The sequence below is a fragment of the Sander vitreus genome, chromosome 17 (genome assembly GCF_031162955.1).
Source record: "Sander vitreus isolate 19-12246 chromosome 17, sanVit1, whole genome shotgun sequence".
In the NCBI taxonomy this organism is placed as follows: Eukaryota; Metazoa; Chordata; class Actinopteri; order Perciformes; family Percidae; genus Sander; species Sander vitreus.
The window spans coordinates 10,954,524-10,970,090 of record NC_135871.1 but is presented as its reverse complement, the minus strand read 5'-3'; the positions used below and the strand labels follow the sequence as shown (position 1 = coordinate 10,970,090).

General features: G+C 40.7%; 1 protein-coding gene across 2 annotated transcripts; it reads right to left on the bottom strand.

Moving 5' to 3' along the window:
* Nucleotides 1-6,919: 6,919 nt before the first annotated feature.
* On the bottom strand, nt 6,920-15,256 carry b3galnt2 (beta-1,3-N-acetylgalactosaminyltransferase 2). 2 transcript variants are annotated; one of them, XM_078273511.1, is made up of 12 exons: nt 14,981-15,256; nt 14,164-14,290; nt 13,692-13,792; nt 11,627-11,826; nt 11,285-11,380; nt 10,498-10,608; nt 10,320-10,398; nt 9,616-9,799; nt 9,174-9,299; nt 8,824-8,983; nt 8,683-8,739; nt 6,920-7,933 (listed from the first exon to the last, which is right to left on the bottom strand). In XM_078273511.1, exons 1-12 carry the CDS (start codon nt 15,087-15,089, stop codon nt 7,796-7,798), a joined length of 1,488 nt encoding a protein of 495 aa, XP_078129637.1. In that variant the 5' UTR covers nt 15,090-15,256; the 3' UTR covers nt 6,920-7,795. The 2 variants fall into 2 exon arrangements, with proteins under 2 accessions (XP_078129637.1, XP_078129638.1); XM_078273512.1 differs by having other exon boundaries at nt 11,333-11,380.
* Nucleotides 15,257-15,567: the final 311 nt, after the last annotated feature.

Here is a 15,567-nt window from a genome sequence, read left to right as displayed (position 1 = left end):
TACCCCCTTGCAACTAATCAGAGGCTGTCCTTCTGACAATCTTCTTCTTTTGTGTTTTACTAAAGCCGACATCCGCAATGCTGCAGATGCTGCCACTTTCCTGACTTTGTTACTTCGCTGCTACATATACTAAAAAGGTGGAATAAACGACCCAAATAATGATATAACAGCATAACTGTAATAGGTAATACATTCTCATTTGCGCATTTGGATAGTATTTTAAAGCGTGTGCCCATGGCGCATTGAGCATTTTTTATTTATTTTTTTTAAAATGGTAGTTACAGTGTTTATGTTTGTTTTCACTGATTGCCAAGACTAGGGAGAACAATTTATCAAAAGCCAAAAGTCTTGTTCATTATTGTTCTCTGTGTGATTTCAATACATTTCTGTGAGATTCAATTTTCGTTTAGATTTCTCTTTTGTTTTATACTCATATTACAATTTATACATTCATGTGAAATGCCTGCAGCATACATAGCCCAGGGTTGTCCTGAAAAAAAAATGTTTATAAAGTGATTATGCATAACAGGGTTGAGGTTATACAAGCATTATTAAACAAGGAAACTAGATTGAAAAAATGGCTTAGACCCCAGAGGGGAACTCCTCTGCAGCGATCTCCAGCTATTTTTCCCATTAAGTGCAGTTTAGCCTTTAGTTTTGTATGACATCGTCTGTGACTCTGAAGGGAGCTTTCTAAATTCTGAGAGCCCCTGATGATGTCATCAGGGTTATCTCGTCTTGGATTGAAGATTACAAATTAATAGCGATACAAACTGGGAGTTTGAAAGATGTGGGCGTTTACCAGGTAGGAGAAGATACTTTTGAATTGGATTATGGGAGACGTAGGATCCAGTGTTTTTGGAACTAGGGAATAAAAGTCAGGAGATCTCGGCCTGCTGCCTCATTTGTAATCATTCTTTTTCAAATCTGTCTCCCAACCTTGTGCAAGTGCATTACTAAATGGCTGAAGTTAATTGCTGAACTGAGGGCAACTGGATTCACTTAACTGACATCATTTTTTCCACATATGGCATTGCATCAGGTTACATCGAATGATTGAGAGGTTTCCAAGAATCTCATCATGAGACAGATGAGCTAATTCATGATCCTCTTAAGACAGAATGACTCAGTAATGGTTCAGTAATAACTGAATGACTAATTATCTCTCACAAACACTATCACAGTAAATCTGCCATGTTTCTGCAGCAGGGCTCAAGAGGGTTTATGACACGCCATGATTCACTCGGCAACATCACTTTGTGTGTTATTATGTGTACTGTCCAAATTAATAATCTACCTGATCCACAATGTCACACAGCTGTGTTCTGCAAAAAGTGACAGCCAGAACCTTACCAGGCTGAGACACTGTAGCTCCTATGGAAATGAGAGAGAGGGCTGTGGGTGAAATCTCAAATTGAGGAAAGAAAATGTTGCCCCATTAGAGCATAGTTGTGTGTCTAATAATATCCCTTCAGTCCTGTGAATCAGAATCAGTCAGAAATACTGTTTCCAGATGCCGGGTGTCATGAATAAAGGATTTTTTTCTTTGTTTTAGTGCACACAGAGGAGTAGAAGGAGGGAGTGATGGAGAAGAGGAGGCTGATTGACAGCAATGTGTAATGCTCTGCGAGGAGAGTCTAAGAATCTGGAGTTGTTTGAATGAGTATGCAGATGCACGCCACTTAGCAGACTGTAAGCTCCTTTTTCAAAGATCTGGGACAGCTGTTCCTGATCTGAATGTCTTTACTTTGACATCGCATAATAATGTACTGTATGTTTCCACAGTGCTGTAAAATAAAGACACATACTGTAGGTACCACACATGCCTTCAGTGGTGGCAAAATCCATAAAGTGGACATTTGCTTAGAGAGGAAAATAAATAGCCAAATAGGATAACAAATTAGTGTGATGCTGTTCTTTAGTAAGTTTATAAGCAGATATCCATCCTGAGACACTTGTCACCACAAGTGCAAACAAGTTAGCAGGCAGCCAAGTTGAAGTAGTAGCTATAAGTAATGGTTGAAATAATTAGCTAAAAGTGATAGATAAACAGTAACGTTAAATAGTAAGTAAGTAAGTAAATGGAAACCGGTTCCAAGATTTTAAGGAATCATTAAGAAATAAAATTCCGCTTCTGCTTGTCGGTTTCTAAACAACTAGGCTACACAGCACAACCATCGTCTCTCTTAAGCTCAGCGGCTCAACCACACACACTCAACCATAGCACACAACACACACGTCATCATTTTCAAACCAGTCGTATGTTTTTCTCCAAGACGCAATGAATGTTCTTAATTTATATGTTCAGGGCCAGATTAAGAATGCAGAGGCCCCTGGGCACATGGTCTTGCTGTGTGGACTAACCAGACCTGCGAAAACCTGTACCTTATACAGGATTTACAGTGACAGACTACAGTCTATGATCACATCGGGAAGGACATTATTAACACGTGTATATCCTTCATTATACTGGATTTACACCACATTATTGCTACAATGCTTTCCTGAGCCATCAGCAGCAATGTCAAGACATTAGCCTTCATAGTGTTACACACTGGTGTATGCAAATACATACCTCACCTCCACCAATGCAGTTCTATGATTCAGATTCTTCTATAATTTACACACCTGTTAATGTTTCTTTCCTGTCTGTCTCTGTCCTTCCCTCCTGTCTCCAGGTGCTCTTTTGGTCCTTTTGCCCTCGGCTCTCCAGGGGGGCTAACTCTCTGTGTCTGTCTCTCCTTCTTTCCCCCTATTTTCGTGTCTCTTCTTGTGAGGATGGAACAGCACAGGTCAACCTGACTAAAACCTTAAAGTATCTGATATTAAATTGAAAATGAAGCAACGCAGCCAGTTTTTTTTTTTTAAATAATGTTAATACTTTTTCATGTAGGTTGTATACACACACACACACACACACACACACACACACACACCCCTTAGCTGTCTCCTGCTCTGTCTCAGGGCTTCTGTCTCTGTCCTCCCAAGGTTATGTAGCGCTGCTAACTGTAGCCTCCTCCGGTCCCAGGCATAATATTTACAGTCTATGGTCCCAGGTTAGCTTGCACGTCATTTTCAACAGCTTCTTCATCCTGGTTTTCCTGGCTCCGTTTGAAAAAGAACGTGTGAATACATGGCACACATCTTAATAAAGATGCATCCTTCTCCTCCTTTTCGCTTCCATTTAAAACAACCACCGTTGCTAATTTTGAACTAGCCTCCAAGTTATTCACACAGCCCGGTGAGTTCAGCGCTGGGTCATTTGAAGACGGGCGGGGCGGGTACCAACCTGACTGACCTGCTATATTTTTCTGTTTAGGTTAAAAACATATCAGCGTGTTTCTTATTAGTTATACATGGCATATCTGAAACCAACATTTTTTTTTTATTAAACTGCTCACGTGGGCCTCAAGTGGGCGTGGGCCCCTGAGGTGCAAGTCCCTCCCTTCAGCGAGACGTCACTTATTATGCGACTTTGGGGTGAGTGTCTTTCTAATTAGTATTTTCCATTGACATATATAAAATGGACCAACAGAGCCCGTTGCTTTGGACGGAGACCAGTGAAGGATATTAGAAGCACTTTTCCGGTGATGGCTGAGCGTTACTGCGCAGCCTCCAACTGAGAGAGACGACGTAAATGTGCCGTGAGCAACGTGTCTGAAAGTTGTAAGTCTTCTGGTAGCTGTGCCAAGAGAAATCTCAATCATTCCCAATCTTGCAGAGACGGAGAGCGTAGGTATATGTGTAAGGAGATAACATAGGCACGGGCTAATTATTGCTAACTAAAATGCTAGTTAACATTAGTAATTACACTTAAACAGCTAATGTGAGACGAAACTGCCTGCGCACTTCTCCTGTACTATACGGTAATTTATCTACTGTGCAACAGTAAGTCGCGTGGTTATGACACAATCGTTAGCCTATTTTTACAAAAACGTCTGCTACGGAGCCATAACGTGAAATACAAGGTAATGGAGCCTTTTATACGTTGTTTATTTCTAAAGAAACACGACAAAGTCTTTAAACGCTACAGATGTAAAGTTATTCGCTGTCAAAGTGGCGCCAAAATGAATGGCAGTCAATGGAATGCTAACGGGAGGTGATGGCTTGGTATAGCCTCCATAGGAGGTTCGTGTTGTGAGGAGAAGCTAACCCCCTTGGTATTTTCACAGAGTTTTATGTTAAACTGCGATTTTCTTGACTTGCAAAATTATCTTTTAAATTGATCATCATTGATCATTGAACATCATATTTGTAATCCCTGGCTTGGCTCTGCAAAAAATCGAAATCAAGAATCGTTAATCGATAAGCAGAATCTGAATTTTTTTAATCCAATTGATACCAAACCCTAAAAATTGTTAAAGTAATGAAGATCAAAAGTTGAAATAGCTAAAAGTACTAATAAATGAAAAGTTTAAATAGTTGCCTTAATGTAATGAACAGTATAGTTACCTTAAGGTAATTAATTAATTGGATTATTTTGCCAAACAACCTAAACATTCACAATAAAATTGCATGAACAAAGATTCTAGCAATATACACCTTTGTTTAATGTGTAGAGTGTTAAATAACATCCAGTTTATAATCCATTCATGAGAACATCCTTTTTGGAACATGGCGATTGGTGTTAATGAAGCGCTACTTAAACTCACCTGATTGGCTGTGGGGGAACATCAGGCAAAAAAAGACTTTAAAACACTCAAGCATAATGACGTGTCTGCCAAACCCAGACAAGAAGAAAATAATACTCAAATGTCAACATATTCCTGTATTCAATCTGCAGCACAGGAAGATGAGTTTTGAGAAGAGGTGAGAGTCGAGATGAAAAGGATTTTGTTAATACAATTAAAGTTAGCTGTTTTCTCAGAGCAGTGCTTGCACAGGCTAAACGGATGATTGCACTTCAATGGCAAAATATTAATAGACTGAAAATAAGTCAGTGGTTCAGGGAATTGTACTCTAGTCGCTTAAAAAAAGATTTCACACTTCCTTAAGGGCATAGATGATTCAAAACTTCTGGGGCTTATATCTAACATATCTTTATATTACACCCTGTTTTGTTGTCATAATACTTTTTTCTAGTTCTGCTTCACTCTTTTAAAATCCAGCTTTGGGAGCAACTTCATGTTCACAAATATTGATCTCTCAGAGAACAAATGTATTCTTGAGTAGTGTTCCCCTTTGACACATTATTTCACTCCATCTAACTCTTGCTTATGCCAATACATGAGCATTTTTACTCCTGAAAATATGAGGCGGTTTTCAGCAGAATAGTGCTCTCCACATTATGTAAATACCCCACATCTTTATATATATATATATGAAAATAAGGTGAGATACAATATTTAAAAAGTCAAAAACTAAATTACAAGCCTAGGAAGAGTCATGATAGAATACACGACTGCAATTTCGAGGCAAACATTGTACAATTTGTCTCAAGTTATTATGATGTGGTTGATTTAATGGCCTGGTTGGATGGGTATGAATGAGATAACAACTACACACCCAGAGAACAAAGGAAGCAGAAGATTTGGAGCATATCGCTGAAATAAAAATGCAATTAATTTAAACATTTTAGAACATTGAGTGACAATATCGCCACAGCGCTCATCAAAGCTAGAGCAGAGATGAGTTTTATATAATCTGCGTGTTATTTCCACGCATCTGTAGCTTCACAATGAAGGGCTTCAAGCCAAATCAGCAAGAGGCTGATGTGGTGAAAACTGCCGTCCTTATCTATGTAGGAGAGTGGAACAGATGCAGATGTGACTTTGTTATCATGCAGCCCACTGAATGAGAGGAGGCGAAAGGATAAGATGGAGAGAGAAGGGCGGGGTTCAGAGGAAGAGGAATGTGTGCTCCAATGTCAGGTTAATTGCAGAATTAGATTTCTTGGCAGGTAGGACAGGCCTAAATAAAACAAACGACTTGTATTATCCCCCATTAGAAAAATATTCAGCATCATCTTTCATTATTTACAAAATATACAGCGAGGCAATCTTATTCTACTGACTCAGCATCAATCACATGGCTATACTTCAACAAACAAATCACTGCAGCAACTAAAAGCATAAGCTCAGAGAAGGCTCATCAAAAATACTACATTTACTTTATGCAAGTCTCGCATTGCCAGACCTTCCTCCACAGCGCTGCGGAGGAGGGTCTGGCTAGTCCATGTAGCATTCTCTGGTTTATTGGCATTTCTTTAAACCAATCACATCATCATCATCATCATCATCATCTTGCAAAATAGCCTCGGGAAGGAACTTGTTTTGGTGGAACATGTGTACATTCAAAAGTAGTTTTAGTCGTGCAACAGAAAACTCAGATTGGACAGACAGTCTAGCTAGCTGTCTGGATTTACCTTGCAGAGATCTGAGGAGCAGTTAACCATGGTCCTCATAAATCCACCGGAGTTTAAAATTCCAACACAAAGAAAGCGGAAAGTAACAGATATCGGCCAAAAAGAGGTGCATCAGATGGAATTTCCGGCGGCACCAGAGTAATCCCGGAAGTTGAACGTCGTGGATATAGACTAACTGCATGTCAACATTTTAAAAGGTTCACTGTGTAGGAGCTGATGGCTTGATGTTTTCAGTCCTATTGATTAACATTAAGCCGCTCATCAATTTGGGGGCAAAACACTCCACAGGTTTCCCGGTTCATCATTCCAGCGGTGTCTCAGGAAAACAATCACCAACAGAGATCAAAGTGATTACCTATTCCTTTTTAAGTTGAAGAAACCAACTTCGTAAAAGCACGAGCAAAGTCCGTTTGCCGTCTGTGTCTGTCGTGGTGACTGAGCAGCACTAACGGCTAAAATAACGCTTCAGACTCAACATGGATCCAACTGAATCAGTAGCACCAGTGAGTTAACAGTGTGCATCATCCCCAAAACAAACAACAAGGAAGTCATTCATCTCTCTCAAGTGTTCTTTATTATCTGTGAGGAGGGTTTCATAAAACCAGTGTTTACTAGTCTATTTCACAGTCACTCTGACTGCTTGTTCAAGTTCCAAAAAATTGTGTTGCAAACACACTAATTCAAATCTGTGTTGATATCATAAGTGTTAACATACATACAGTATGACGCCTAACAAATACAGTAAGGCCACATCACTATTTGCACAATGACAGTTACAGTACAAACTGTGTGCGTTTGTGAGAAAGCTTGTCGTAAATCTACACATATTGGAGAGGATGAAAAGCTTTAGACAATAATTTACAAAATATGTAAAGCCATCATCTTTAAAATTCCATCAAATATCCCTTTTAAACCAAAAAATGTAAGTCTGTCAAGTATCAGAGCACCAATAATTATACTACTACAAAGTACTCAAGGCTTACAGCAGTGATTCTGTACACGATGGCCATCACATGCTGATATTGCACATGGTTCTCGTTCATCCCTGTCAGTTATCACATTACAAAAACATCTTTTAAACCAGTCTTTTTTCACATTTTCAATCTCAAATTGAATAACTGAATTCATGATACAAATGCTGACAGTATGCTACAGCTACATGTGAGTTTTTAACGTATTCTAAAGCTGCAGATGGTTTATGTTGGTTTTAATATTAAAACCTGCAATGAAATCTCAAAGTTTTAAAGATTATTTTCCAACAGGAGGTCCCCACATTTCAAAACTCACTTTAAGTGCTTTTATCATAAAAAAAATAACTGATAAAACGACTCAGTTTGGGGTTTTAAGGAAACCACAGAAACTGAACTGGCAACCAGTGCCGAGTGCATTTTACCCACAGCGCCTCGTGGTGAGTGTGGTGGTGAGCCAGATTTAGTGGCCCCATGGACAACCGCAGGGGTCTCCACAGGCCCTCTTCCTGTCCCAGAGGATGTGCAGCTCCTCGGCTGTGTGTTGGGGAGACGACAGCATGTCCAGGTAGCACTCTTTCTCACACAACCAGCCGGGGTCCTGGCAATAGCAAAGGGGCAGGACAGTGGCTGTGTCAACGTGACAGCTTACTAGCCATACACTGGTCAAGGTCTTACTCAGGTTCAATTGTTAACATGCACTTTTGATACGCTGTAACTGAACTGTTGCCGAGATTAAACCAGTTAACAAAACGATCATGTTGAGCTGCGATGGTGTCCCATCCTGTTAGTCAGTCCCTTGTAGAGCACTTTGAACTGCACTAACTTGTGTAAATGAAGCAATACAAATAGTTTGGCTGATAAATCACAGTAAACTGAGCTAGACAGCTCATCTTCATCGCTCACAATATGAGTTTCAGTTTATTCAAGCTCAGATGGAACAAACCTAAACCAGGCTGCTTGAATAATTGAGTTTAGAGGATGATATTTTAATTCTTAGTAACGTGTTATTTTCATAGTTGTTTTATTTGATATTAGCATCTTGAACTATGTCATAAAAACGTTTGTCTAAGACACCTTTTACCTTGTCTGCTTCCTGGAGAAAAAGTGATTACATTTTCTATTTCTACTTTTTTTCCCCCTAATATTTCCTAATGTCAGACATTGAATGCCTGTATAGATAGTGGACTGTGAAAACACCAGGGACAACAATGGAAGGACTTCATCGTTCTATCCCTGACCAAGTCTGATTAATTGTATTTTCTAAATACATATAAATATATACCAAATCATGTGTGCTCATGGTGCTTCGCTGGAGTTGGAAGATCTGGATATTACTTTTTTTTTTACCTGATATTTCTGTGGTCCAACAGCTGCCATCCATATCCCCATGCTCACATCTTCTCCCTGTAACAAGAAATCCAGGACAGATTCCGTACATTATATTCAGGACTATTTGTCACCACAGTCACTTGCTCTTGGGTACTCTACCTGGTAGGCCTTCAGTTTATCTGCATTACTGGCAAGCCACTGGACCAGGTCATGAGAGACTACGTAGCCTGAGCCACAGGCAAACGCCGGGTAGGCTGGACTAGCGTACTCCAGCTCCTGCCACTTCCCAATACGGTCCACTGCCCAGCTCTGCCTGAAACTGGGTCAGGACGGTATATACATTACCATCATATCCTGTGTCCCTTTCATCTGACCAATTATCGTTTTGACACAGCATTCCTGTTTCTTTCATCTAAAGTGCAGCTAAAGTTTTGTTGCAAACACAAGTGGACTAAAATCACCTGCAAAATATACCTTGTCAACAGTATCGGACACCAAATTGCACTTACTTCCCCCACCAGAAATTGCTGCGCTTGAGACCCTTATGGTCAATCTTCATAAATACTGAGTCCACGTCGATGTAACAATCGTCATCCGTCTTCAGCAGCAGATTAAAGTCAGCATTTCCCACAGACCTGCCAGAGAGGGAATATGCAAGCTTAGTTAAAGCCCACCTTCAGATTTTTTGGCAATATCCCAGAATGGATTTACTTTCAAATACCACCCAGAGTGAAGGGCGGGAGGTCTTGCAAATAAATAATATACTTGCCAAAACTTAAGACCACTCTGTATATTTTGCTACCTGATGACTCACAACTCTACTTTTGCAACCGTGATTCTAACAGCGAGACATTTTGAGGTGACGGCACACTTTCATTTCAGGTTGCTGATTTCCTCAGAGAGCCCAGGCAATTTGGAGACAGAGAATCAAGTCATTAGCACTTGCCATACCATTTATAGAACTGAAGCAGTTTGGAAGGCACGTTCCTGTAGGTGTCTACCACATCTAGGAACACAATGTCGCCGTGCCTGAGGCTCTCCTGATGCAAGGCGGCGTCCTCCTGCCTCAGCTTGGAGGCATGGTGCTCCATCCTGGCTGGGCGGCCCCGCAGGAGCCCAGATAGACTGTCTTCATCTGATACAGGTGGTGGTTGGGGGCATAGGGAGGCAAAACAGGATCAATTGGGTGAGGGGTTTCGTCTAAAATTAGATTTTAAAAAGTCACATTAACTTTTGTTTGAATACATTAAGGCACTTTTGAGGAATAAAAACTTAAGTCACTGGCTGGCAAAACAATATAATAAAACTATAACATTTTACAGAATGGATCATTAGCTCCGTTTGAAGAGATATCGGATGGTAAATTTAATTTTGTTTACCCCACAATGGCTACAAATCCATTCCCAGATAAACCCAAACGCAAACACATGCAGGTACAATCAATAATGACACGACAGGGTGGAAGAGGGAAAAAAAATGTTGCATGAATGCAAGAGCCCTGAGGCAAAAAGGAGCTAATATCATACCCTGCCAGAGTGAACAATGATTTTTATTATTTTTACACACAGGGACTTCTTTTACAACAATCGGCTGATTTGATTTTGATAAAACTGTTTTCATATAAAGCTCTGAATTAATTCTGTTGCTGGACCAACCATAGATAGTAAATGTGAACCCTCCAGCCAAACCGGGGAATCCAAGCGCACTTCTATGAGGCAATATGCCCTCTGCAATCTGTGATTCAAGACAACAGCAAAAAAAGGTTTTTAATTACCTTAAAAACTTGACAATATTCTTAACACATTTATTTTGTATACCCATGTCGGTACGTACGGAGGAGATCTTGAGGACACCTCCTCCATTATTGAGCTGCACAGAGGAGGAGTTGACTGTGGTCAATCCAGCAGAGTCCATATTCTCCCAAACCAGTGTCCCCTCAAAACCCTAGACAAAAAAAAAAAACACTGGCATTTCATTCTTTGCACAAACTGAATGATATATACTGTATGCATGGCCTTAGCTACCATTGAGTACACTGACATCATGTCCTATGTATTGTTTATCAGAATTTGTTGGTTTTAGCAACCAGCAGTGATACATACAGTACATATGTACTCCAGGACCTTATGACATCACTGCTGGGTGTGGTTGCAGGGGCGTCTAAGTACATTTGTGCTGCTGGGTGTGGTCAGAGAGGGTATAAGCTTGAAACTTTCAACTAGAGAGGGCAGCAAAACACAGCTTTTTAACCTGGTGTTAATTTACTCTTTAAAGGCATCGTGGAGAAGGCTTTCAAATTGCATTTAGCATTTTGTTTTCTGTTGGGAAATATTTAAGTAATGTGCTGGGACACCTACTGGAAAGTAACCTGGTACAAATTATAGGAAAAAAAAAAAAAAAAGAGATAAATTCGGAGACAGTTATTTTAGTTACAGTTTAGTTGTGTTCAGCTTAAGATTTTTAGAGGAATGTCTACAGCTTAATGAAGAAAAATCCAAATGATTAAATACGTTGAGCCTCTCTTTTCTTTGGTGGGGTGGTTGGAGGACTGCAACTCATGACCTCAGGGTCGTATCCAGGATATTAGAAATACTGAAAAAAAAATATGTGAAAAACTGACCTTAGGCAAGATGAACTGCTCCACTGGTTTGTACCACACCCCACTCACCATGGTCCCTGTGCTGATGGCACTGAAGCGAGCAGTGACCACAGCCTCCTGCACAAATCACAAAGTTTTTATCCATCAAGAATTCATAACCAATAGTTTTTTGTGCAAATGTACCTTTGCACAGAGTACTACACTACGGACTTATCCTAAAGAAAGTAACCCAAAAGAAGTTTCAGTTTGTGTCTTCATGTGAGGCAGTAAACAGTACCAGCACGGAGTTCTCCAGCCTCCACAAAAAAACGTATTATATATATATATATGATACATTATGCTCAGAGGTCGAGGTTCTGGTACCTCTTGGTCCAGCTGGAGAAGCTTCACCGTCACATTGCTCTGAAGGACGGGGCGGTTCCCGCTGGAAAACACCCCCAGCCTTGTGATCACCACTGGGTGGAGAACCTTGAAATCCAGGGCGATGGCCGACACGTCAGAGGGGGCGAGCACCGAGGGGTCAGACACCGTCACAATCTCTATCTCCGCATCCTGGCCTGCCACTGGCACAGAAGGATGGCAGAGATTACTGCACAAGCACACGTGGAATTTATTACAATCCCAACATGCTGATACACGCCTTCTTTCAGTGATGAAGACCGAGTGATTCAGGGAGAGGCGAAGTCATTCAGAGGAGAAAGCATCCTCTGGTAAAGCTACACCATCAGCACTTTGAGGAGCCGGTTCTTGGGACTGCTGTCTTCAAAGCGAGCTTCTGCTCGAGAGAGTGGTTTCTTAATTACAAAAGAGCAGTTTATTACCCAGGAGATCAATGAAAAGATCAAGGCTGTTAAAGGGAAGCAGGCTTTTGACTTTATATGCATTCTGCACAAGTTCTGTTGTTGCCTCCAATCTAAAGACAATTACATGTAGGCGAGAAATCACAGACAAAGAGAAAGCAACACTTCATCAAACCAAATGTTTCTCACATTGACGGAGTGGAATTGAGCTGCAGGACTTTACCAGTGTGCGAGGATATATTTAATAGTCCTATGCTCACTAAATATGTGCTTACTTCTCAAAACAAACAGCAGCAGTGCTTCTCTTGGCACTGGCCAGCATAAGATCGCAAGTTTATTCTGGGGAAAAATGAATAAAACTTAAATCATAAATAATGAACAGTAAAATTATAGTTCTTTACCATTTATTTATTTTTGTCAATATTAGGCAACAACTAAAAGGTCTATAATAGTCTACATTGTTTACAGTTCAACAGTAATGTATATGCAATTTACAAATCAAGTCACAACAATTATTAATGAATTATTATTATTCATTATTTTCTTGATCAATTGATAAACATTTGGTCCATAAAATGTTGGGAAACGGTTGTCTCTGTAGCTCATCTGGTAGAGCGTGCCCCCATATACAGAGGCTCAGTCCTCGCCGCAGCAAGATATTCATGCAGTAAAGCTCATATTCACATTTAAGAAGCTGGAACCAGTGAATTTTCAACAAAACAATCAATCAAATACTGTAAAACATTTTTTCATCAGCCCTTGAGCCTCTAAATCTTTCAATATCATTAAGATTTAGACTTTTTCTCACCAATACGAAGCACAAACAGCTTGTGTTGGCAACAGAATTATTAAAACAGTCTGAGAAGCTAACTGGCGTTCACATTATTTTAGTCCCAAAGAAAAATCCCTGTGATGAATGTAGCACAAGAATATTTTAGTAACAATTAATTGTCCATTTAAACGTGTGCTTTGACCTGAATCCTGAATCAGGTACCCAACTGTGTTTAAAAGCAGCTGTTGTCTCTTTCTCTGCCAATCACACAAGCATCCCCCCCCCAAAGCAGCCTGCCTGCCTCCGATTCATGAAGCAAATCACGTCAACACTTAAACCATTAACACAGTGGAGAGCAGAGAACGGGCTGGACAAGTAATTATGTTTTCATGAAGGTAGCAAAACACTGAAACAAGCAGGAAAAGTAGTGAAACGGCTGAATATGGACCGGCTCTGTGAAGGTAAGAGACATAACAATTACTGCGGATGTTCCATCTGACAGCGAGCCCGTTCAATTATTTCCTATATGGTGCCAATGCTTCATATAGCTTTACTTTTCAAGTGTTAGTACGCAGTTCTAGTAATGGCAGTAACTGGAAGACATTTCTGCTTTGGCCTTGAATATGGAAAAGAAACAAATGATGTCGTGAGCTGTGGGTGAACACGAATAAAGGCGTTTTACTTCTTTTCTGAACATGCATTCTTTCATTCTTTTCAGCTCATCTCCTATTATTCTGCCTCAGCTCCACTATTGACAATTGCACATGAAAGCAACACATTGTACACCTTTCCATATTACAGCTGCAGATGCCCACTCATTAGTTGGTGAGGCTGATTATTATGGTTATTATTTTACCTGGCTCTGTGAAGTTCAGGAGGGAGCAGGAGTACGGATCCTCCCTATCCTCTTCTGGAATGGGACACCCATGCTCGCCCACGATAAACTTCACCCCCACCCTGAAAATAAGCACAAACACCATTGCATTCTCCTTTTTTTTGGTGCAATATTAGGCTGTAAGATTTTGAATGCTTGTCCATCTATCCACCCTCCATTGCCATGGTTACTGAGGGTTGCTTAAAGGCCATCATACCTTATCTGCGCTCAGATCACTGAATGAGAAGGCAATGGACAAAAAGGAAGAATGAAAGAGAGAACAATATTGGCCGCTGGTTAGGTAAAGATAAAAGGGTTGGTGTGGCAGTCTGTTATTTGCTGACTGCTGCAGGCTTTATTTCCACTGTATGAATCTGTCCTTGGAACAAGAAAAAGAAAGAAAGAAAGAAAGGAAGAAAAACAAGTGGTGAAGTTGGAGCTCCACCACACAGACCTGTGCTGGAAGTGAGGGTGATCTTGGATATAGCCCAGCCAGGTCTTCCTTATCGCTTGTCGCAGTTCATAATGGTGTCTCGCTGACAGCACTCCCACCAAAACTTCATAGAAAGGTAATGATTCATCTGTATCAGAAACGAAAGAAACAGGATCTCCTTTCTTATCCAGTGATTAGGTGTTTCATGTGAAGATAGGGATCAAATAGGATTTTTTTTTTTTTTTTAAATCACACATTAAAGTATGCTTGATTTATGCTTGCCATTCCTGATTCTGAAAGCAGTTGCGTCTACTATTTACTTTGCACTGACTTACTGTGATGCATTCTATAATTGATATCAAAACAATTGTCTTCATGAATCAAAAAATGGTTAAACTATATTCCTCCGATTAAAAAAACGGGTTTAACCTCCAGTGTGCCCTGATCAATAGTCCATTTGAAAGCAGCACTGAGATCAGTAGTTGTAACAAGACAGAGATGCTCAGCTCGCTTCAGTCTGTTTCCAGACGTTAGACTATCCCAGCAACGCCCAACACTAATGAACTGTTACATTCACACACACACACACATTTCCCACTACACACACACACACACACACACACACACACACACACACACACACACACACACACACACACACACACACACACACGTCTCACGAGCGAAGTATAAACTAGCTGTTTCCACACAAACTATAACAACCACAACAGACACACCACCGCCGCCGGGGCGGTAAAAGCAAAGTTAGGCAGCTGCTCGGATGTAAAAAGTTGCCAGGCTTTGAGGAGGTGAAGCCCGGGTTGAGGCTAATAAGTACCCGAATGTGTGTTGTTGTCCAGCGGGGTGGAGAAGGGTCGTTGTGCCAACCACAAGTGCACCAGGACGGCGACAGCACAGGGCAGCAAAATGAGCGATAGCCTACGCATGGACGGAGCCCTTCATTCAGCCGGAGCAGCCTTCAGCTTTAGCGGCGCAGAGCCTCTTCCTGAGCCGCACGGAACTGCACGATGGGAGCCGCTCCGTGTGTGCGCTTCATTTCAACTCCGCAGTTCTCCGACGGGCTCTCACCACTGCCTCATATCAAGTCTGCCTTCGCTGCTCGGAGAGATGGACCAATGGGAGACGAGGAGCACGCCGCGGTGCACTCCGGGAGTTGGAGTTCAACGTCCTCTAGCCAATAAGAACAGCATTGTAATATAGAAGGTACAATAAAATATGAATATAAAAATAGGTAAAGATATATTTGAACTCTAGATGCAATTTGTTGTTATTATTAATATTGGATAACATTACATTACAAGATAACAAAAAATTAAAACGTTCAATCTGATCTTGAATTTAAATAAAGTAGACTACATATGGCCAATTAAAAAAGATAAGGATTAATCTCCTAATTAATGTTAT

Excerpts from the sequence above, each read along its gene's own strand:
- b3galnt2 (XM_078273511.1), bottom strand. The coding sequence starts at position 15,089 with ATGCGTAGGCTATCGCTCATTTTGCTGCCCTGTGCTGTCGCCGTCCTG. Across the intron at positions 14,291-14,980 it reads GGACAACAACACACATTCGG|ATGAATCATTACCTTTCTAT; the intron begins GTACTTATTAGC and ends TTTCTGATACAG. Across the intron at positions 8,740-8,823 it reads ATAAACTGAAGGCCTACCAG|GGAGAAGATGTGAGCATGGG; the intron begins GTAGAGTACCCA and ends TTCTTGTTACAG.